Source organism: Zeus faber, assembly GCF_960531495.2.
Source record: "Zeus faber genome assembly, chromosome: 9".
NCBI classification, from domain to species: Eukaryota; Metazoa; Chordata; class Actinopteri; order Zeiformes; family Zeidae; genus Zeus; species Zeus faber.
Window position 1 is genome coordinate 20,013,655 of NC_137197.1, and position 25,267 is coordinate 20,038,921.

At 44.0% G+C, this 25,267-nt stretch overlaps 1 protein-coding gene across 1 annotated transcript; it reads left to right on the plus strand.

Moving 5' to 3' along the window:
- Positions 1–1,447: 1,447 nt before the first annotated feature.
- Positions 1,448–24,940, plus strand: arhgap32a (Rho GTPase activating protein 32a; the record flags this gene model as incomplete). The annotated part of the gene is made up of 22 exons (XM_080006685.1): positions 1,448–1,539; positions 2,489–2,594; positions 2,796–2,887; positions 3,232–3,316; positions 9,373–9,456; positions 9,559–9,696; positions 11,518–11,610; positions 11,877–11,999; positions 12,648–12,725; positions 13,175–13,256; positions 13,626–13,775; positions 14,459–14,561; positions 15,808–15,952; positions 17,072–17,154; positions 17,982–18,089; positions 18,286–18,431; positions 19,146–19,371; positions 19,771–19,916; positions 20,513–20,587; positions 21,395–21,991; positions 22,785–24,461; positions 24,600–24,940. 22 exons carry the CDS (start codon positions 1,448–1,450, stop codon positions 24,938–24,940), a joined length of 4,770 nt encoding a protein of 1,589 aa, XP_079862811.1.
- Positions 24,941–25,267: the final 327 nt, after the last annotated feature.

Consider the following 25,267-nt stretch of genomic DNA (forward strand, 5'->3'; position numbering starts at 1 on the left):
ATAAAATCCTGTTCAACCTCTCCAACTGTCGATTCACCGTGGAGGCGAAGGAGTTAAGAGGGAGAGGGGGAAAGATCTGTGAAGCGTTTGATTTGTTGTTGTTATTATCTTTTTTGGGTACGTTCCCTGGCCTCAGTCTTATCACCCCTCATCCCAGTGTGTTGACTGGTTCTGGGAGGATTGCAGACGTGCTTTGGCTTTGGAAGGAGTCTGGTTTCACACCATCAGGACATTCCTCCAGGTTGTTTACTGAACACGGTGCGATGCGGTTCGGGAAGACCTTCCCTCATATGAGGGCCCAACAAATACAACAACAAAAGACACAACTCCAAAGTTTTCTTCTTACCTGAAAATGACTGTGGTGACTGTGCCCATCGCAGTTTTATTTGTAATTTATATATTGAATTTTATTGTTGTCCTTTGCGTTTTGTTGTGTGGTTGAATCTGGAGACAGCGCAGGTCCAATACCAAGTATTAAATGTTATGTATTTAGCTTTTTACCCTTTATTTTACCGGACTATTCTCCTTAAGATTCAGAAGGTCTTGTACATGAGGCACCGAGGCCCAATGTGCTGGATTCCCAAGATAAAACATAAGCCGGCGTGGGTACCAGGCTGATACCAGCAAAAAGAAAAAAGTCAGAATCAGATCTGATCTTCTTGACAAACGGGGCCCAGAATATCTTGGAAACCCTTTTTAGAAATGACTGTTGCTTCATAGGATAAAGAGAATTAAAGTATATATTTTCATTTAGTTTGAAATGCTCTAATTTTGCGCCAATTTGCGCTGAAGTGATATTTCCGTTAATTATTTTTATGAATCAAACAAAACAGCGGTTTTGTACGATTTTATGAGGTCGGATATGAATTCCCGGTCTGAAAAAAGTAAAAATAAGTAAATAAAATTTAAAATTTAAAATAGCTAAAAATGCAATGGCTGAAAAATACAGAACAGAAATAGCCAAATATGAAAAACAAGAAAATACAGAATATACAAAGTTCACCGAATAAAGTACAGGTATATAAGGTTATTACAATGTACTTGATAAATTAGTCACAAGACAATAAAAAAGCAAATAGGGTTATTATGCAGGTATCAGATAGTTAAATCTCTCAGCGCTGCATTGAGATGAACGTCATGTGACCGAGAAGCTTCTCAAACCCCCTAAAAACCTACAATCTCTGCATCAGGGGTGTTTGCGGGGCCCAGCCGCTCCGAGCTGAGCGGTGATGTCATCAAACACCAGATTCCTCCGTCCACTCGTCTTTTTTTTTTTTTTTTTTTTCCACACCGTCCTTTCTCGTTCCACCCACCCACCTCTCTTCAATCCCTCCTCCTCCGCTCTCTCTCTCTCTCTCTCTCTCTCGCTCGCCCTCTCGCTCTCCCGCTCTCTCTCCCCTCCCACTCTGGTCCTCCTCAGCGGGCTGTTGCAGTAAGGCCCCTCGTCATGGAGGCTGGATGCCTGGTTGCCGCGGTGATGGAGGATGCTGCCTCAGGACCCCGGGGGGAACCAGGAAGTGGCAGTGACGTCCTTGAAGGGTAAGTCACTCATACGTGTGTGTGTGTGTGTGTGTGTGTGTGTGTGTGTGTGTGTGTGTGTGTGTGTGTGTGTGTGTGTGTGTGTGTGTGTGTGTGTGTGTGCGCGTGCACACTCACCTGTGTGCACGGATGGATTATGGGGTATGTGCGTTTCCCTGTTTCCTCATGCTGGACGGGGAAACAGAGAATGTAGGTTAGGTCACTATAGCCATTTTATATTTAAATCTACAGCTACATTGCACTAGTCGGTGTGGTGTTGAATCTAAACCTTCCTCCTCCTCCTCCTCCTCTCTGCCTCGTCGCTGTTTAAACTTTGGGCTGAGCGGGCTCGGCTCCCCCGCTCCACGCCCTCCTGCGCCGACTCACATTTCAACCACAACTTTAGTGAAAACACTCCCTTGTGGATTAAATGCCTTTATGTGTGTCTGAATAGGAGACGGCTTTGCTCTAACTGACGCGCGCGCGCGCGCGCGCGCGCACACACACACACACACACACACACACACACACACACACACACAAAAGCCACCGTGGCACTGCCAATAAATGTGACAAGCCATGTTTGTCAAGCTCAAACAGGCCTACGCTCTTTCCTGGTGACCACTTCAATAGAATCGAACAATAGGATATATTTAATTGTGTTTATATTTATTTTTAGTTTTTCGCCCCGCGTCCTCATACCAAAACCTGACTACATACATACATACATACATACATCTACATATATTTTTTTCTGGGCCACACTGGTGCAGTGTCACGATTCCAGACACGGCCCACAATGTAAAGCCTTTGTTCTGCTCACCTGCGCCCTCTGGTGGTTCTCCACGGCATGACACGCAGTTTGGAAAATAAGAGAACAATGTCATCGGCTCCACAAAAACACGAAACAAGACCCTCTTTCTTTCTCTCTTTTTTTTTTTTTTTTCGTTTCCCTTTCTGTATCTCGCAGAGACGCGCGGCCTGTTGCTGAAGCGACCAAAGAGGAGCCTTCGTTGGAAGCCACCAGCGCTGACGTTGCGCAGGAGCCACGGGAGACATCCGCTGCCGGGGCACGGGCAACACACTTATTCATCCACCCCATCGACATTTATCAAATTTATCTGAGATTGCAAAGCTTGTAACATGTTTAAAGGCTGTTGTGGCATTTAAGGCACTTAAGCGTAACTCTGGATATATTATTTGGGAGGATTGACGAGGCTCCCCAGGAAATGGGCTCTGTCTGACGTCGGCTCTGTTTTTTGATTTTTATCCGTCAGAACGGGGACGAGGAGCTGGGCGAGCACCCGGCCGAGCCCCTCCTGCGCTCCTGCAGCAGCACGGCCAGCATGAAGGTCAAGAACATGAAGAAGTAGGTGCTCCCCATGACAACCCGGGGACTATTATGGGCTGTAAACCAGGCCTGCTATCCAGGGCAGGGAAGGGAGGAGCTCTGCCGCTGTCTCTCTCTCTCTCTCTCTCTCTCTCTCTCTCTCTCTCTCTCTCTCTCTCTCTCTCTCTCTCTCTGACACTCTCTCTTTGAGTCTTTTTACTGTTTCTTTCTCCCTTTTCATTCCTCTTCTCTTAATCCCCCTCTCTTGCTCTCTTTTCTCCCTGGTGTGTGTGTGTGTGTGCGTGTGTGTGTGAGAGTTTTCCCGTGCTGACCCCACCTCCTCCAGTGGAATACTGATGAGCGGCTCCTCTGTGTGTTTCCAGGCTGACCTTCCCCAGGGGTCACTTCCCCCGCCTGGCCGAGTGCGCTCACTTCCACTATGACACCGTGGACTTCGGCTCCGTCCAGGTGAGCGCCGCGCCGCCCCGCCCCCCCCCTCTTCGGTTCGACTCACACAGTTCGGCGTTCCACCATGAATTTTACGAGCGGTAAAAAATGCTGGTTCAGGATCGGCATTTTGATATTTTGACGAGGTTTTTTATTTTATTTTATTTTCTTATGAATTGCAATTCATTAGTTTCATTCAGTTTTTTGTTTTTTTGTTTTGTTTTTGTTTTCTTTCGGGCTAATCCGCCGACTTTTTAACGCCCGCGCCCGCCTCCGCTCAGTGTAAAACCCAGATCCCCGTCTATTAGTTGGATTAAAGCCGATGATGATATCGAGCAGGTTTTCGATGGGATGGAGGGTTTTTGTGTCTCCTAAGCTGCTTTCGCACGTGTAGCACGCGGGCGAAGACTGTCCGCGTCGGACGCGTTTACGCCACCGGGGAGATAATCCGTTTGGTTAAGACGATGTGGGCGGAGCCTGGGGAGAGTGCGCAGGAGGCCGAGCGTGATGCAGTGACGCTGCAGAGTTTTACGGCGCACCCAAGATGGCGGACGAGGCTACCGACTTATCAGGAGTGTTTTTGCGTCGATACTAAGTATTTGGACGTAATATAAATGAGAGTGGAAAGGAATGATAAAGAAGGCAGAAAGGAGTACGCAGCAGCTACGCTCCGTGCACCGAGATCCGCGCGAAGGTAAATAACTGGCGCATGATAGAGACGTCAACAGCGCGCGACACACTCGCTCGCTGTGAATGAGCCGGACAATCGCCTGCTCTGTTCACACGTACCGCTCAATGGGACGTTACACAGGCTTTGTACTAGGGTGCTGGCTGGGTGAAGTCCGGTCGATGTCCGGTCCAAATTATTCAGACATTTGCGTTCACACATACAGCTCCTCCGGGTTAATGTCCAGATCATTTCAGGGTTGAAGCGGATGTGTGAAAGCCACTCTAGAAAGTCCTTTCTTGGGTCACTGGCGTAGTTAGCTTGATATTGGCTTTTTCTTGGTGTGTGTGTGGGTGTGGGTGTGGGTGGGTGTGGGTGTGAGAGTGAGAATGCATCAAATAAAGAAACTTTTGAGCATACTATGAACAAAATCTTTTACAATGACTGCAAGTGGAAAGCTGACCACTTTTGTTTAATTGTTTTACAGGACGAATGGCTTTTCTTTGTCAAAAATGGATATTTTATAATTAAAAATATACGAGGAAAAAATTTGAATACATTATTTTTAAAATTATATGTCAATTTTTACATTTATTATTATTTGAAATAATTTTCTTGGCTCAACCTCCCGCTTTTTCAATATATGCTTAGGTTTGTGCCGTATCATAATTTTTTTATCTATGCACAGAACATTCTCCATCTCTGTTAATCACCTGTAGAGTTGTTTATGGAGTTTTGGGCAGATTAAGTCAGTTTGTAGTGGCATATCTTAATTTAGTGCTTTTCTTGTTGTGTGAATGCATGATGCAGACGTGTGTGTGCATTTATGTTAGAGAGAGTGTATTGCATTAAGAATTTCAAGCATTTTGGGTGAAATATAAAAATGGAAGAACTCCACACGTCACAGCTCACTTCCTTTATTCCCTGGCAAGGCAGGTGGGCAGATTCTAATACTCAAGCATACTATAAAATTAATAGTAAATAGTTATAAAAAAATATTACTTAATCAAAGCATTTTTGCCGGCAAAATTGCTATGTTTGGCATTAAAAAGGCTATTTTAAAATTATTTACCTACTTGGATCAGCCTCCCTCCTTTCAAAATATTTGCTGGTTTAACTTTTCCACAGTGATTTTTTAATTAATTCACGGACCATTCACTGATGGTTCTGTTCATAATCATCTGACCTGCTGAACATGTGGACATTTCCTTAGTTGTGTAAAAACTTCCATGTGCTGTTATTGGATTTAGTGAGTCCTTTCGCGAAAAATAAATAAAGAAATGGGGGACATGAATGACTTGTTTATGGAGTTGCTGGCAGGGAAGGAAGAGTTTGTTTTCCACAGTAATAAAGAGGAGAAATGGAGCAGAATTAGTTAGTCAGTCATTTGTGAAAGTGTGTTTACCGCCTGGTTAAGTTCTCGGTGCAGTGTGGGCGACTGGCCACCAGAGGGAGCCAGTGAGCCGTTCGCCCTCTATGATATGCACACCGGTCAGCCACAACATTAAAACCACTGACAGGTGAAGTGAAGAACATGGATCATCTGGTTCCAGTGGCACCTGTCAAGGGGTGGCATATATCAGGCAGCAAGTGAACAGTCAGTTCTTGAAGTTGATGTGTTGGAAGCAGGAAAAATGGGCAAGCGTAAGGATCTGAGCCACTTTGACAAGGACCAAATTGTGATGGCTAGAGGACTGGGTCAGAGCATCCAAAAAAGCAGGTCTTGTGGGGTGTTCCATTATGCAGTGGTTAGAACCTACCAACAGTGGTCCATAGGAGGACTCTCTCTCTCTCTCTCTCTCTCTCTCTCTCTCTATATATATATATATATAATACACACACATATATACATATTTTTATTTATTTATGTATTTTTCCCTTGGACTGCAGCAGTGCAGATAATGAATTCCAACGTTGCTGTATTCTATGTGGGATAACGGACCATCCTATCGTAATTTCCCAGACTGCTTTTGGTCGTGCAGCGCGGCATCAGGGAGCGAAGCGGTTAAGCCGTTTTCCGTGACCTTGAAAAGCTTTGCAGGAAGAAGATCCTCTGGCTGAACCGGGATAGAAACACATCCCCGGAGAGAATATGACCCCGCTTTTCCCGCTGCACGCGCTGTATCGACGCCATATATGCGCGCACGCACGCACGCACGCACACACGCACACACACACACACACACAGCAGGGTTTTGCAGAAGTTCTTCCATCAGGACCCGTATTGCACATTATCTTTGTGTAAAATGCATGAAGGTTTATTTATTTTATTATTGTTTTGTGGAGTTTGTTGGTTGCCTCCTGACTTCACCCTGAGGGGAAAAATGAGAGGCTCTTTGTTCCCGTGGCGACGCCCACGTCGTGTCTGCTCCGGCATGGAGGGTCTGGGATCAGATCGGGTCTCATGTGTCCTGGGCGCAGTGGTTTCTCTGCCTCTTCTCCTTCTCTTGTCATGAACGCAAAGACCTCTCCACCTGAGAGCGACGGGATGCTGCTGCCGATAAACCAAGTCCCCGTGTTTTTTTTCGTTTGTTTTGAAGGGTGAACCGTCCCAAAATGTGCAAAATAATGACAACAAAATCCAAACGGTGGTTCCATACAAATCACTCGACTCAACAATGAAAACGAAAGGAAGGAATCGGGGTTTGAGGTTCGCAGGGAGATAAAGCACGCCTCCTATTCTTTCATTTTGTATTATATATATGTATATGTGTATATATATATATATATATATATATATATATATATGTATATGTATTATATTGTATGTATTATATATATGTATTATATCATTTAATCATGTAATGACTTAGTATGAAGTACTCCAAGTATCAAAGAAAAAAAAAATCCCTCACAAAACACGGTCTGTGTATGATAATTAATACATTGATGTACTGGAAAACAAAACCCTGAAAGCAAATGCGGAATTCAATAAGAGACAAAAATAATAATAATTAATGGAAAAAGAAACCAAGGGAAAAATACATATAGATGTGAAAATTGAAATGAAAAATGACTCTTGACTCGACTAATGCGGCTTATTCCTCGAGAAGGCTTGGCTGTGACTGTGATATGAAGTTTGATCATGAAATGTACTCTGTCTCTTTGGACAAAAGCTAAATGACGTTATGTAATGTTATGTAATGATGATAAAATCATGATAAATAAATAAAAAACGCTAAACAATAACGGCGTCGTAACAGGGCTGCACTTTATGCGAGGGGAGTCCCCGGGCTGAGCGTCTTTAAAAGCTCAATGGGGGAGGGGGAGAGGGGTGGTGGTGGGTGGGGGTGGGGGTGGATGGAGCGGGCGGAGGGCGAGAGAGGCAGAGGGAGGAGAGAGAGAATTGTAAGAAACAGCGGGAAGCGAACCCTCTTTTTATTGTATAAAAATAGTTTGTGCGCTGAATGGAGGGACGGAGCAGCGGCACTTCTCTCTCTCTCTCTCTCTCTCTCTCTCTCTCTCTCTCTCTCTCTCTCTCTCTCTCTCTCTCTCTCTCTCCATCTCTCTTTTCATCTCTCCCTCTGACCTCGCTCCTGACTCTGGCGGCAGGATGAGCGGAACAGGAATTGGGGTTATTGAGTTTTGAGGGGCGATGGAGCCGCTCCGCCCGCTCGTCCTGCTGTGGGTGGATGTTCTAATGGCAGGTAACTGGAACATTGGATTCGTCTGCGTTTTTTTTTTTTTGTTTTTTTTTGTGGAGTGAGGAATGTGTTGTCATGGTATGCAGGGTATTTTTTTTTTCTTTTTTTTTAAGCTCTTCATTTTGGGGGTGCGTGGGGGTGTTTTTTTCTTTCTGTCATTTCCATGTTTAATGTGCTCCTGTTTCTTATGCGAAACTGATTCATGACCTTGACTTTTAAACGGATCTAAATAACGAATTATTGTAGTTTTGGCGGAGTCATTTATTTTAAAGCACTTAAATCATCTTGCTCAGTAATAATAATAATAATACTTTGTCCTGTCGGGACCTTTGTCCAAATGTGTTCAGAGTCTGATGCTGGTTTTTGGGTAATATTCTGCTAAACTAGGTCGCTATGTGTTGTGTAACATAGTCTCCCGATTCAGAAATAAACCACAGCTCCCCTCTGGTTTTTTGGGGCTTTGAACCCCCTTTCCCTCCCCTTCCTCATCACTTTATGAGCTTTGATCTGTTGTATTGGGGGTTTGTGGAATATCATGGAGAAGGTGGAGATGCAATATAGATTTTTTGTGTTTTACCAGAATGTGGAGTGGTTTTCGCAGCAGCTCATAGTTTATTTATTATTCATTTAATTCTGCAGGGAGGGAGGGAGGGAGGGAGAGAGGGAGAGAGAGAGAGAGAGAGAGAGATGCAGCAAGATGATGATTCCAAGATGGAGGAAGTCTAGACGCCAAAACAATCCAAAATGTTGATGGAGAGTCTTTTTCATTTAAACGTTTGTTATTCTTTGATCGGAATCAGTTGATTCCACCAATTACGTTTTCATATACGTGGAATTTGTCTTGGAGAGAGGGGGAAATAAAAGCTTAAATGGTCTGAAAAGTAAAATAATTAAATAATATTAAAACGACCAGTAATGCAAAACTGAAATGGACAAAAATAACACTATGAAAATATACAGAATACACAAAGTGTGACTGTACGCACAGGACAAATTGGTTCCTATTTATTTATTTACATTTTCTTTCATTCATCTTTTGTGCCTTACTTTGACTTTCTATGCATTCGTAAATCATAATTGATTTTTTTTACGTTTTGTTGTTTTATGATCGGTTTTTATGAGATTGCAAAGTGCTTTGAGTCGTGAGAAACGCACTTTATTGAGCCAACTCTATTTTTACAACAACCAGAACGTTGAATGTGTTAATACAAACCTTAATCTTTGTTTACTGTGCATTTTAGTGTCTTCATTTTATTGTCAACATCCTGTTTTAATGCTTGAATTCCTCAGGTTTATTTTCCATTATTCTGCCATAAAACAGTTTTTTTTTTGTTTTGTTTTTTTCTCCCAGATACTGTTTTGCCGCTTTTCATTTTCACATTTTTATTTGATTGTTTGTTATGACTGCCTGATGTCTTTGATGCGAGCCGTGTGGGACACTGCAATCTCCCTGCACTTTTAAAGAACCAATCTATATAATATTATTATTATTATTATTACTATTATTGGTTTAGATTTATAGGATATAAATGACCATGTACTTTATTCTTCTTTATTTATTTAACAGAGCGGTGATTTCACAGGTTCATGAAAAAGTAAAAGTTGCACATGCCGCCCTCCTTGTTGACTAGGTCACGTGCCGTACAGAGAGGCTTGTCCATTATTTAAAATACGCTTCCCCTCAATATTGCATTTAGCTTTACCACCACCCCTCCCTCCCTCCCCCTCTCCCTCCCTCCCTCCCTCCCTCCCTCCCCCTCTCTCAGCTGTCCTTTGCAGAGGACCAGGCTGAGGGACAGAAGTCCGTGGACTCCAAGGAGCTGGTGTTCCTGGTCCAGATCTGCTGCCAGGTCCATGAAATGACATCACATTCCGTCAGATATGGTTTGTTTGTGTAGAGAGTCCCACGGGACGTCCCGCATGTGTCCTCACGGGGTGTCTCCCCGCTCCAGGGTCGGTCGTGGCTGGTGACCAGGTCGTACGAGGACTTCCGGGTCCTGGACAAACATCTGCACTTGTGTATTTTCGACCGTCGCTTCTCTCAGCTCAGCGAGCTGCCCCGCCGCCACACCCTCAGGGAGCCCGAGCAGGTGTGTTAGCATTATACTACTTATTATCGTACTTTATCTTACATTTTTCGACAAGTTTCCTTATATAGTATTACCTCTTAATGTATTCATATTTAAATGTATTAATAATAGTTCTCATATACAGTATATATATAATTTTTGATTGTATTGGAGTCGGGTTCACCTGGTTCTAAAAAATAAAATGTTTATATATTACATAACTCTTATCTATCTGTCTGTCTGTCTGTATGTCTGTTCAAAAGAAAGAATTTGGGAAAAACAATTACAAGAAATATGGAAATAATGTAAGTGACTAAACAACACTTGGAGTCACGTTCGTTGGTTGTTTAGTCACTTTAACCATTTTTTTGTACTTATTTTATTTTTTATTTGTTTTGTACTTTTGTTTGGTACTATTTATCTGCGACAAGCACTTTTCACAAGCTGCTGATGTCTGTTCTGCCCTCTAGTGGACATGTCAACTGGACACATTGCAAAATTGATCATATTTGAGTCGGAGCGCACTATTTCATTTTTATGATCAGAATGCACAAGCCGCGATGGTGAACGGCTCGGCGTTGCCAACATGACATTGGTCATGGATGGGGGATTTCTTTAGGTTGTGGACACGACACGAAAGAGAAGACAGGCGTTTTTTGACATAAAAAAAAATATATATATATATATATATATATATATATATATATATATATATATATATATATATAAAGAATACGATGCAGTCATCCGCACAGTGGGGGGTCCCAAAGTGTGTGTGTGTGTGTGCGTGTGTGTGTGTGTGTATGTGTGTGTGTGTGTGTGTGTGTGTGTATATATATATATATATATATATATATATATATATATATATATATACAAAGGGAACGCACCACGTGTTGCCGTGACGTCAGGTCTGTTTTCTTGGTAAACTCGCCAGAATGCAACAGTACAGTGGGCTCACAGTTTGGTATGTATCATGGTTTTATTGCCACGGTAACGGTACGGTATTGGTATCTTTATATTAAAGAAAAAAAGATTAATAATAAAGTTAAAGGTGTAAAAAATGTTTTTATAGTAGTCTGCCACAAATGACCAGGATAACCCACCACATTGGTGGGTTGTTATAATTTGCATAAGTTTATCTGATTGGAGGGGAGGAAATACACATTTTTTTATATATATATTTTAAAAACGTTTCACAATAAAAAAAACTAAAAAAAAACAGTACTATAGTTAGTTATTTTTGCATAGAACAGGTATAAACAGTATATTTCACACATGAATAATAATCGTAAAATAACTTATTGAAATAAAACCTCACAATCAGTGCAGTGCCTGTGTGCTTTCGCTTTGTGAACCTTTTCAGTCACGGCACCTCCCAGCGAGGGAGGAGCATAGGTTATCTCTTACATGGAGGGGGAAACATTTTCCAGTGGCAGGAGACGGCAACTTAAACAAACAACGCAACATAAAACTGTAAAACTTGACAAAAAAAAAGAACAGCTCCATCACGTGTTCCTATTAAAAAAGAGCGCAGTTGAAAAAAATATCAAAAAGCAAAAGCAAAAACAGAGAAATGCTGCGTGGCTCCGAGCTGACCCTGCACGACTGACGTGGTTGGTGGAGCCGCAGCAGTGGCACTTAGTGCACAAGCCCTTTACCTTTATATATTTCTTTATTATATAAAGTTGAATTGTTGAAAAATTCTAAATGTAAGCAGATAAAGGGGCTACATCAAAGATTAATTAGTTGGCGCTACCTAGTTTTGACTAGAAAGTCCTAGACTAAGGTGATAATTTTGGCCCTCAACCGTGTCTGCTCCATGTCCTCCCTTTCCTGCAGAGTGTGAGCAGGATGTTGGCCGCCTACCTCGCCCACTTCTCCTCCCTCGCCGACAACAAGATCAACTGTGGTCCCGTCCTGACCTGGATGGAGGTTGATCACACTCACTTCCAGTCGTTCTATATCATTATTATTGTTATCATAATTATTATTGTGATTATTATTATTATGATGATGATGATTATTATTATTTTTCTTATATTTATTTATTTATCCACAAATCAATAGTCAACATACGTACAAGTGAATCATACTAAACAAATATCCACAATACCATTGAAGTTGTTTACAAAGCTATTTACAAAAAAGAAAAAAAAAAAAGTTCTTATTATTTATTATTCAACTTTGTTCGTCTCCAGATCGACAACAAGGGGAACCACCTGCTGGTTTCGGAGGAAGCCTCCATCAACGTCCCCGCCATCGCCGCCGCCCACGTCACCAAGCGCTACACCGCCCAGGCCCCGGACGAACTCACCTTCGAGGTGACGACATCGAAACTAGAGAACAAACATTTAGCGAATTGATCGTTATTTTTGATTTGACGCCGTTTACTGTATCGGGGGATTGACAAAGTTAAAATTTGCCACGGTCTCTCCCGGCCGGGTGCTGCCTTTAAAACCTGCGGCCCTGAGATAATAGAGCGACGCTCTAACTTGAGAGTTGTGGATTTAACTTGTTACTCAGTTCCGAATACACTGTGGGGCCACTGGGCCAGGGCTTATGGCTTTATGTTTCTTACATCTTTATGGGGTTTAAGTATCGGGCCATAAAAGTCCTTTAATCATCAATTTTCATCAATTATCAAATGTATACTTATTCAATATAAATGTTTTGTCTTTTTGTCAAAATCAGTGAAGTTCCTCTGCCTCAGAGTCAATATTTCTGATGTGTTAAAACCCCAAGCCTGCACCTCATACTTTCCTCACCTGCACGACTTTATTCGTTTTAATATAATAAAAGAGACGGTTTGTTTTAAAAAAAAAAAAAAAAAAGAAAAATCTGTCGTATTTTTAGTTAAACGTTGTCTTAAAAATGACTAAATGTAACCCTCCGACACCCGATTTATGTAATGAATCGGGCAGTTGTTTTAATAGATTTTATGTTTATGTGTATGTAATTTCTGCATCCAGGTGGGGGACATCGTGTCGGTCATCGACATGCCTCCTAAAGAAGACACCGGCTGGTGGAGAGGGAAGCACGGCTTTCAGGTCCATGTCTCACCAAAACGACCAGGCTTTAAACAGTTAACCACACGTCATGTTGCTGTATATCAGTGTTTGCCAACACGGGGTGCTGGACCCCCGACGGGGGGTCGCCGGAGATCACAGGGGGGCGGTCGCGATCGAGGCATGAGCTTCCTAAAAGTCAAATCTTGGTTAAAAAAAATCCACATGAATATGAATTGGAACAAAATCCATAATCATGTGTTAAAATTAGTGTATTCCCGAAAAAGGTTGTTCTTCCCAGCATGAAAATAGAACTGATTCAGGGGAAAAATGACCATGGACCACTTATAAACACATGAAATTGGGGAGAATTACTTTGGGACCCCCCGCTGTGCGGATGACTGCATCGTATTCTTTGTTATTAAATGGAGTTAAATGCAAACCCTTCGCTCCAATCTCCTCTGTAATTCATTCACCATCCAACCATGCAGGTTGGTTTCTTCCCGTGTGACTGTGTTGAGCTGATAAATGAGAAGATCCCTCCTGGAGTCCAGAGTTCGGTGCCAAAACCAGGTACTGAGCGTTAATGTTTTCAATAATTGCAATAAATGATCATGAAAAACAAGAAACAATTGGCAATATACAATAAACCTGTAGTGTTAAAATGTACAGTGAACAATACATGACTGAATTGGTGGTACAGAGTTCCTATTGTTTATTGTTCAATTTTCTGTTTTTTTGTGGGGTTTTACTTTATTATATACAGTATTGCCGTTTTCATCCATCTTCCAGTTATTCCTAGGTTTATATAATTATTATTTATTTGGGTGTAGTTTATTTCTTTGTTTATTTTTCAGGTATTGCATATTTCATTTTTATTATTATTATTTTTTTTAATTTTGGTTCTCATTACTGTATTATCCTTCTTTCCCCCTCCCTCAGTGTGTAAGAAGCATGGGAAGCTGGTGACCTTCCTCAGGTCCTTCATGAAGTCTCGTCCTCCGCCTCAGAAGCTGCGGCAGCGCGGGATCCTCAAAGAGCGCGTTTTCGGCTGCGACCTGGGAGAGTACCTGCTCAACTCAGGACACGAAGGTCGGAACTACTCTTTTGAAATTGTTGATATCTGTGGGGTCCTGAGGTGCGAGTAGTTTCAAAGTGTAAAACCGTAAGTCGCTCTGTGTTGGGTATAAAATCGGTTTATTATTGAGTACAATAATTGTTTTAATTATATATATAATTATACAATAATATTTGCTAAATATGCACAAATAGCCCAAAGATAAATTTAAAATAAATATATTTCAGATACATTTCAGAATTTCATTGAAACTTGTTTAGATTTTTTCAACATCTGGCTTTTCTCTTGACTTGACTCTAAAATATTCAAATTCACCGTGGCTGACCGTCACTTCTTGCGCGTGGCGGACCCCGCCACCAACAATGTAGAAGCAGCTTATAGAGGAGCACATGCATCAAGTAAACACATTGAATGGTCATTTCTTATGAAGTGCCAGCTAAAAAAATGATCAAATATGGGATCTTTTTTAAACCAAAATAATCTTAGGGATTTCCACTTTAATATTTCATTATTCTTCTTAGTTGTCAATGTGTACAACTGAAGGGAGTCAGTGGATGTGGTGGAATTTACATTGAGACGGCTCAAATGATCCTCGTTAGGTTTGATTGGGGTGGGGTCACCAATGCATATTGTAATATATGTATTTGAATTTCTTTTAAATTTTACTATATGTTATGTTGTATTTTTTGCTCCGCAGTGCCCCAGGTGGTGAGGAGCTGTGCTGAGTTCATAGAGAAGCACGGCGTGGTCGACGGCATCTACAGACTCTCTGGGATCTCCTCCAACATCCAGAAACTCAGGTTTGGGAACCTTTGGGGTTTTTTTAGAAATTAATATTCATTATTATAAAATAAAACTGTTATGACAGAATACTTTAATGATAAAATGTTGTGCTTATTTTGAATATTGTGTTGTGTGTAATATTAATATCTAGTGCTCAGGGGATACACAGAGGCACAGTGGGAACAAGTATTAACATTTTAATGATTCATAAATGCTGAAGGCTGTAGGCGGATACGCACTTTTTTTTTTTTTTAAGCAATTAGTGATCCTAATGAAAAATTATTTCAAACAGTGCTTCACTGGCCCATTCACACGCCTGACTGAGCTTGGTTGATATTTATTTTTCTCATTAATTTTCTCCCTGATCAGCGCTTTTGATTGGAGCTTCATGAACATGGGTACGTTAGGTGTCAAATAAGAATGATGACGCTGGAATGTGGCATTCCCTTTGCCCCGTGGTCGCTTGAGGCTCCGTGCAGGCTCCCTTTGGTTCCTAGATATTTGTTATGGGAGACTGATGACGCGCGGCTCTAACGTCCCAAATTATAAATGTCAGGATGAAACAGGAAAAAATAATAATAAAAATCTTCCTTGTGTTCGGATGTATACCAGCATCAGAAACTGGGGTTTTGTTTAATATATGGTTTTAACTTCAATATTTCCTTTTGTGTGATCTTTTAAGGAATGCTTGGCAAGATTATGCCCCATTTCTCTGTATGTATTAGATATCGGTAGATTTTAGGTTCATCGTGTCAGATGTTTCTCAGCTACTTCCGAAACTTTTTTTTTTTTTTTTTTTTTTTAAGTAAAAAAAGTTTTGGATGTTTTTTAGGTGGTTTTGTAGTGTTGTTGTTGATCTCCATTTAAAGGAGACGTGACTGTGCCTTCATTTCAAAATAAAATCGGTAAACTCCAGAATGTGTTGAGTTGGTGTGGCAGAAGCCGTCCGTTTCAAAATATAAACTACAAAAAATAATGAATTATAAATAAATACAATTTATATAATTAAAATAATGATTAAATAATAACTAATAATAACATATTACAGGTAAATTGCAGCAAAGGAGTGAAAAACATAAATTAAGAAAATTGCAAACAAAAGTAAGTCGGGTGAAGCCAAAAGCTGCAGGTGTCCTGAGGTTTGGTTTAAAACTCTTTGCATTGGTTTACGTGGTGTTTTTCCTCAGTTAGTTTCGCAGTAATCAGTGCAAAACAACGCAGTAAAGGGCTTTATGGTACTTTTTGTTTATTTTCTCTCTCCAGGCACGAGTTTGACAGTGAGCAGGTCCCTGAGCTGACCAGGGAGTGGTTCAGGCAGGACATGCACTCTGTGGGATCCCTGTGCAAGCTCTACTTCAGAGAGCTGCCCAACCCGCTGCTCACCTACCAGCTCTACGAGCGCTTCTCGGTGAGCAAGAGCAACATGTCTGTTGAGGGGAAACTGTTAACTACTGACTGAAGACCTGGGGGAAAAACACACTTTACAACAACTTTATACTGGGAAAACACACTTTACAACAAATTTACACTGGGAAACACACTCTGCTGCAACTTTACACTGGGAAGAAACACACTTTACAACAACTGTACACTAAAAAGCGTACCTGTGGCAACTTTACACTGGGGGGGCACACTTTGCAACAACTTTACACTCTGGAAAACACTTTACAGCCGCTTTACGCTGGGAAAATACACGTTACAGCAACTTTATACTGGGGGAAAACACACTTTATAACAGCTTTGCACTGGAAAAAACACACTTTGCAACAACTTTACACTGGGGGGGCACTTAACAACACATTTATACTGGAAAAACGACTCTACACTGGGGAAAAACTGCACTTTACAACAATTGTACACTAAATAAACAACCTTTCAATGAAAAAACTCTTTACAACACCTTAACACTGGGGAAAAACACACAAAAACTACTTCACAATGGGAGAAAAAAGTCTGAGCTAAAGACTTTTGATTATCAACTGATGATGAAAGACCCCCCCCCCCCTCCAAATAAAAACGTCTTGACCAGCTAGATACCTAGATGCAGATGCAAGAAATGCAAGAAATTGTGGTCAAACAAAAATCTGTCAATCAAGAAGTTGGATCAATTGTAAAAACTGTGCTTTATTATTATTAAACCTATTTTTCTTTTTTGAGCCGTTTATTTTTTCAGTGGAGAAGATTTTAGGTGGCTGTTCTCTCTAAAAAAAAAAAAAAAATGGGGTCAGTGGCGTTAAGCTGAGCTTTCGAGGAACAAGCAGGGATCCATGTGACGCTGAAACAAAGCAGGGGATTAAAGCAAACAGTGTCCTCCGAAAAGAAGGGGGTGTTCAAATGAGGGGGTGGGGACGAGGAGCCCAACCTGCTCCTCCAAGGGCTTTTATTTTTCCTTTCGACTCCCAACTCATCTGCTTCTCAAATTGATGTGAACGTGTGTTTTATTTATTTATATATATATATATATGCAGGTAAATTCTGGTGTCATCATATACGAGAGCTGCCATCTTTTCTTATCTCGTCCATGCAGGAGGCGGTGTCTGCAGCCACGGACGAGGAGAGGCTGGTCAAGATCCACAACGTCATCCAGCAGCTGCCGCCGCCGCACTACAGGTCTGCTCGGCGCCGCCCCCTGGTGGCCGCAGCTACAACTAGCTCATCTGATGATGTACAATACTTTGATACTGTTTAATATTGATATTGTGCCATTATTAAGTTATTTATGTTATAAACAATTAATAAATAATTATTATTTAAAATAAAGCCTAATTAATCCCCGGAAGTAAACTCAGGCGTCACAGCATTGCAGTCAGTAATTTAATAAATCATTAAAATACATTTAATTAAAGGAACTAACTAGGGCTGCTTATTACTATTTTATTCATATACACGTTTAAATTACATATTGACACCATTTGCATTGAAATGTGGACCAGTGATATTATATTTTGATTCTGCAGCCGTTTCCATCAACAATAGAGAATTCCGCTTTTACAAGTGCCAACGTCTGTTATAATAAAAACGTAAAGCCTGCCGCTGAACATAATTCTTGAGACAAAAAAACTCAAAGCTTGTATTAAAGCTCGTCTTTAAAAAATATTACATTTCAGTCTCTACCAGCACCTGACACTCTGAATTAGATGTGAAATTTAGAGTTGAATACTTCATCATTAGTGACATTAATTATTTGATTAATTTATCATAATAATAATAATAATAATAATATGATAGTCAAATATCAACAAAAAACTTGCATACCAAGTAGAAAAATAGGGGCACTAGTGTAACTGAAGGTATTTCATCTGCATTTGTGTATTTCAAGAGTGTACAGACGCGCTCAAAGACTGATCAGTCCTCACACATTGTCCAATGTATGTTGTATCTTCAAGAAATGGATAGTTTAACATCCTTCATCACATTTTCTTTTTGTTACCCAACAGAACGTTAGAATTCCTCATGAGGCATCTGTCCCAACTGGCCACATTCAGCTCCGTCACCAACATGCACACGAAAAACCTGGCCATCGTCTGGGCGCCCAACCTGCTCAGGTGAGCGCCGAACCGCATCCGTATCACCAGGCCTTTTTACTTTTTTTTTTTTTTTTTTTTTTTTTGCCTCGTTTAAAATTAGCACCGGCCATGTTGTTTCCCACTTGGGGGCCGGTTCTGTGACACAGAACTGGGTTATTTCCCAGTGGATTCCAGGCTGTGAACTGGGTCAGAATGCTGTGTGTGTGTGTTCCAGGTCCAGGCAGATCGAGTCGGCCTGTTTCAGCGGCACGGCAGCGTTCATGGAGGTGCGGATCCAGTCAGTGGTGGTGGAGTTCATCCTGAACAACACAGAGGCGCTGTTCAGCCCAAAACTCAACGCCATCATACGGGAGAGCACAGGTAGGCCTCAGCGCTTTAATTCATAAAGGAATAGGATGGAAACGGAAAAATGGGCTTTTTGGATCCATTAGGTCCATTTGACCATCATCCATTAGATCAGGTCTCCACATTTTCAATGAGACAGTGACAAATTTTCAGATTTTTTATTAATATTATTTTGGAGCCAGCCACAAATATAAAAATGGATAAACAGTGGTGTTGCAGCATAATGAAGTAATAGAACAAAATAAAAATAAAATTTTTAAAAAGAGGAAATATACAATAAACCTCAAAATTTAGAAGAAAATAGTAAAAAAATATATTACAATTCACATTTAGGTCAAAAATCAACAGATCGAGACTAAGAATGAATCTTTTTCAGTGAACTTTCAAAACTGCCTGTGCATTACTGGTCAAAGTGCAGATATTCAGCATTGCATATTATATATTTCAAACTTTCTTTGGCCAAGAGCATTTTCCTTGGTAAGGATTGGTGCGTTGCTGTATAGGCAAGTAGCATTAAAAAAAAGCTTATCAGCCTAATATTAGAAGAAATATACAAAATACATCGAGGCTATGGCAGGGGTTGTTGGTGTTTGGCTGTGGGTATAAATACATGCAATATTTATTACTGATTATATCAGAATTAATCATATTTTAATTTTATTTTTGGATTGAATTATTATTACAAATGCATCAGTTTTAGAAATGACCTGACGGCTCCATCGCCTCCAGGTAGCAACACCCTGTCTCGGCCCAAGTCCCTGCTGGTGTCGTCCCCCTCCACCAAGCTGCTGTCCCTAGAGGAGGCCCAGGCCCGCACCCAGGCCCAGCTGGCCACACCCGCCACCACACCCTGCCTCACCCCTCACTCCCCCAACAGCGACTACATCGAGGTGGGGGAGGGACCCGGGGCTCTGCTCGGGAAGTTCCACACCGTCATAGAGCTCCCCACCGACAGGTACAGCACTTGTACATTTAATACAAGTAATATATTGGAGATGAGAGCCGCAATATATCACATTGTAGATCTTTCACAATATTACTTATGATGCTTATTTTTGAAAATACAATTTGATATATATAGTTCCTATCTACAATATTATTACTATATATTATTATTAATATATGATTGTATGTTTTGGATAATAAGTTCTACAATATATTTCATACGACAAAAGTAATCCAAAAAAAAAAAGTTAAATATGGATAAACACTGTCAGCGCTCTAATCTTAATAATGAATGAAAAGCCATAATTCATCATGTTAACATTTTTGTTTTTTCCTCAATGTATATCTGTCTGTTTTAGTGATGGCTGTACTTTGCGGTTAATATCCGTGTTCCCCTGTGTGTCTGCAGTAAGCGAGCCCCTGCTCGGGGGAAGAAGTCTCCCGTTGGGAACTGGCGTTCCTTCTTCCATTTGGGAAAGTCTCACTCCGTGTCCAAGCGGAAGCTCAAGCGTCATCCCAGCGAACCCAACGAGATAAAGAGCATCCCGCTGCCAGGTCGGCCCAAAATACCAATGTGTTAATACTGAGATGTGTGTTTACTGTTCCTTTGGGGTTTTGAGGTTTACTGTCATTATTCTGATTTACCGGTCCTTCAGGTTTGTTTCCCGTGATCCTGCCTTATTTTATTCCAATGTTGTTATTATTAAAAACAATAGACGCTGCGATTTCCCTCCAGGGATGAGTCTTATCTATTCTGCAAAGTACATTTTCATATACGAGGAATTTGTCGCGGGAAGGATGGACAATTAACATAAAAGAGGCTATAAAGCGGTTTTTTTTAAAAGATACATGAAAATATACAGAATGATTTTATGAACAGGATGCGTTAAGCTGAAAATGTATATCTGGGGCAGTGTTAGTATGTCTGTGGGTATACAGTAACATAGGCACGGAGGATGGACAGGTAGGTATAACTATGCATTACTATGTTGTCGTTAGATTCGTCTCTACAATGTTATTCTATGTCCTTCATACTGTCGTTGACTTTAAAAGTGCTTTTTTTTTTTTTTTTTTTTTTAATTCTTCCAACTTTCCAGAATTCTTAAGTCTCCTTTAGATAAAATAATGAATGACCCTCCAATCCTCTCCAGGTGGAAGAGGAGATAGCGGCACACTGCGCTCCACCAAAAGTGAAGAGTCGCTGACATCGCTGCACAATATGGAAGGTAATTATATTATTATTATGGTTTATGGAGGGGGGGGGGTAATAGTATTGTTTTTGGATATAATTGTATAAAACATGCATCCTGGCATTTGGAGCAGGTTCATGTTTTACACGAATGGACGAGCATCTTGGATAGTAAAGTGGACGGTGAGAGGTCTTAATGGTGATTTAGCGTCTTAGTGAATCATAACGGGTGTAATCAGCTGCATCAGTGTTGCCTCCACGGTTCCAGTCCCCGGAAAGCAGAGACTTTTCTAAAATATAGAAGGAGCCGTGGAGCCTTAATCCAAACTCCCCCACAGCTTGGATTAAGGTCAGGTGGACCCGGAGGAGGAACCCGCTCCAAAAACGCCAGACTGCATTAGATAGGCATCCCAGCTCACGACACTTACTGTTTTATAGTTGTTTATCTCCCTAGCAGGAGTCTGCACCCTGTGTTTCCGTCCTGATCAGTGTGCTTAGTGATTCTAGGGTGTCTGCAGGTCCTTCAAAAGTACTCAATTCAATTTTGACAAATTGAGGTCAGTAAGTTGGATTTTTATGAGGTCTAAATTTCAACGTAAATATTTTGTCTGTATTTATATATATATATTTTTTTACATTTCCGTCATTATAAAACCTTAAAAATCTACCGCTGAACGTAATAGTTGCGGAAAAATGTTCAGTTCATAAAATCATGTAATTCATAGACGATTCTTTCAATTTGTCTCAAAAAGGTTTTTGAAAGTAGAATATTTAACTCTAAGTGCCTGGGTGAGTGCACAGTTGATCTGATCGTTGCCCACGCTTTGGTTTCCCTCGATCCCAGCCGGGGCCCGGCGCTTCCGTCCCCCTCGGCCTTGTTCCACCAGCGAGGCCGTCTCCGCCTCCTTCAAGGACCACCGGCGCCACGCCGCCGCGGGGGCGAGGAAAGCCACGGCTCACGGCGGCCACGCCCAGAACGACAAGCGCCCCGCGCCCGCCTCCCCTCCGCCGCCGCCCCGGCACCCGGAGGACGACCTGGACTTCTGTCCCCCGGCGCCGGGCATCTCCAGCTTGGACTTCGACCCCATGTCCTTCCAGTGCACGGCCACGCCCGGGCTGCAGCGCGGCAAGGACGGTGGGCGGTGGAAGCCGGGCGACGCCAAAGCCATCTGCTGCTCGCCGTCTCCAGACTCCAGCCCCAAAAGCGGAAGGAAGGTCAACGAGGCGCTGTCGCCCAAACTCAGGAGGAGGTCCGCGAAGGTCGCTTCCGTGCCGACAGATGCCGAGACGTCCCGCCTCCGGGGGGCGCCATCTGCCCCCGGCCCCTGCTCGGCGGGGGAGGTGGACGGCAGGGGGGCGTCCCATGAGCCCCGCAGCCCCCCCAGCCAGGCCTCCGCCCTCAGCGAGCTCAGCCAGTCTGCACAGAACCTCCCCGACCCAGGTCAGAACCGCTCTCACTGAATGAACTTATATGTAATATTGTATATAAGTAAAAAAAAAAAAATCAGTTTTACACATGCCTGGCCTTACCTTTGTATTTAACGTATATTTAATTTTATACATCTGATATTGTATTAAACGTTAATTTATGAGGTCTCAATTTCAACAAACATTCTGGCTGCTTTTATTCCTCCATATTCTATTTTTGTCAAAATGAGTCGAGTTGTCGTCAGAGTCAACATTTTACATTGACTCTGGTGACAGCTTGACTCATTTTGAGTGAGTTCTAGGGTTTTTATCACATCGGGTTTTTATTAGCTCTGGAAATGTTCTTATGTAATAAAACCCTAGAACTCACTTTATACCCGTGGAGAGAAATATTCTGGGGAGAGTAAATAATTATATGAATTATTGGTGTAATAATATAATTCCTCATGCTGTCTGGCTGCGTGGCATGAAGGAAAGTGTTGTAATACGCATCCCAACACATTTCTACCCAATTCATAATATTTGCCTTTATTGGACAAGAGAGCGATGACTTGTAATCTTAAATGCTCTCGGACCCCTGCGGACTCCCCGTTCACGTGTCGTTGTGAGTGTTTATCTTACAAGCGGAACAGAAAGCCTAGTCATCGGCCCCGGGCGTTCACCTCGGGAGCCGCGTCCTTGTGCAGCGGAGTAAATATTTGTGTTCTAGTTTCTTATGCCAGCTCTCGTGTCTTGTCCCATCGTGTGTTATCATAGCGTTGTTTGTCCTGTCATACTGTAGCGTTGTTTGTCTTATCCCCCCCCAGGAGCAGATAGACTTATGAGTTCAGTGTCTGTCCTCCCTCCTCATCCTCCCCTGACGAGCGCCGCCCGCCAACTGGCGCTGGCCCTCGCCCAGTCCGCCCAGAAGGCCAGCGAAAGCGAGCGCTCCCGCCGGCGGAGGAGCGCCCACGGCCACCGGGACGGGCCCCCTCCCCCGCTGCGGCCCTCTGTCCTCAACCTCCGGCAGGAGGAGCGCCGCGGCCCCCGCCCCGCCCACTTCTCGGCCGCCTCGAACCTCGGCGACGCCCATGAGACGGTGAGCAACTTCAGCCCCAACGTCAGCCCGCTGGGGTCCGGGAGCCCGGACGAGGGCTGCCGGGGGACGGAGAGGGAGGGAGCGCCGGAGGCCCCTCGGACGGAGCCCGCCTACCACAATGTGGGTGTCTCCGCTCCCGCGCAGCCCGGGCTCCGCCCCGCCCAGAGCCCGTCCGCGCCGGCCGTCTACGTCAACACCGACCACGTCAACGTCTTCAACTTCCGGACGGTCCTGGCCGAGACCTCCGTGCCGGCCTCGGTGGAGGAGGTTCTCCCGCGGCCGTCCCCGGTCCAGCGCTACGTCCCCGTGGAGGACGTCCTCTACACCGCTCCCCGTCAGTCGGTTCTGCCGGGCCCTCGCGTCCCCCGGCCCGACGCTCTGCCCTTACACCTTTCAACCAACACCTTTTCATCCGACAGCCGGTACAGCACTTTAGGCTTGAAGCACCCGCTGTCGCCTCAGTACCAGGAGGGTTGCCAGGGCGACAGGCGTCCCCGGCACCACCAGGGCCCGGTCGGGTGGGAGAGGTCCGGTCCCGAGAGGCCGGCCGGACACCCGGCCATGCGCAGGGCCCGCTCCTTCCACGCTCCTCACGTCAGCCACACAGAGGTCCTTCCCCCAGACGCCATGTTCTACATCCAGAAGCCGTCCACCCCAGGGACGCCGCGGTACCGCTGGCTGGTCCAGTCGGACCTCCACCCTTCTCCTCAGCCGTACTTTGAGAACGGGCGTGTCCAGTACCACTACAGCCCTTACTCTGACGTAGTCGGTCCGGCAGACGACTCTCACTACTACGTCGACCCGTACCGGCCGAGCGGCATCAGACACAGCCAGTCCTACACCCTACGCTCCACCAGGGACGGCGGGAGGCCGGAGTACTACCTCCACCCGTCTCCCACGGACCGGGACATTCTCCTGGAGGACAGGGACGTGGCTTTCTACGAGGCCAGAGACTCCCTAGAGCGCTTCGACAGATGGGTCTGCCCGCCGGTCAGACAGGAAGGTAGGTACCGGCACGTAGCGACCAGTCCCACCACGTCCCCGTACGAGAACCCATCTTCCCCGGTGGACGTGAGGGGTAGAGAGGTGCTGCACACCAGGAGCAGGTCCGACCCGGGGAACGCCTGCCTGCTCTCTGTGGACCGGGTGGACGGCCAACGCGAAGACCTAGCGTCGTCTCCTGCGCCTCGACACAAACGCCGGGAGGAACCGAGCGCCGCTCCGGAGCCGGTGGCGGCCCCGCCCAGGAAGGAGAGCGTCTTCAGGACCGTCCAGATGAAGGAGCTCTCCTTCACCCAGAAGCTGCACCATCAGCCACAGCTCCGCAAAGTCCCGTCGCTTCCCGAAAGGAGCGTCCCGAACCCCAAGGACGCCGAGCACAACAATCGGAGCCGCTCCCGACGCCGCGAGCAGCAGCAGCCGCAGCCGCAGCAGCAGCACCACCACCAGCAGCAGCAGCACCACCAGCAGCAGCAGCAGCAGCAGCAGCACAACAACGTATCCATACCGACCACCGCCTCCACCGGCCAATCCAAACCGCCAGGCGTCGCCAGGAGACCCTGTCGATCGCAGAGCATTAAAGAAAACCGGCGCTATCACCATGCCCACGCCAAATCCCCTCTGGATCCGGAGCCGCAGCCTGGCTCCTTCCCCTCCCACGTCCCTCCCCACAGACGGACGCAGAGCACCAAGGTTCGGCCCACGCACCTCGGCCACGACGGCTATTCCTACGCTTCCCCAAAACCCTCCAGGTCCGGCGCCGGGTTTTTCCCCGGCCACGGCTGCATGTCTCCCCAGCAGCACAGACTTCTGTCCCGGGCTCTGGGTCACGGAGCTTTGTACCAGGCCGGAGGAGTCCGCCCCGAGGCCGGGGTCTACGAGTGACCCACCCGAAAACCCATCTCGTCTTTTTGGGGCCAAAAACCAGAACAGCACTTTATTAATCCCTGCCACATCCAACCGTACAATTGTGTTTATAGCTTTTTATATAGTTTTTTGTTTCAAACCTTTCCAGGGCAACTACTGAAAAGATGTGTAAATGGAGGGAATTCATACCCTCAATAGCACTTAAGTTGTCGTGAGTGGTAAATCATTTTTTGCCGAAACGCAGAAGGAATGTGCTAATCTTTTGTAGGTATTCTTAAAGCGCTTTTTCTTGAGTTGCTGTTAGCACCGTGTTTGGTGGGGGGGGGGGGGGGGTGACGATGATGA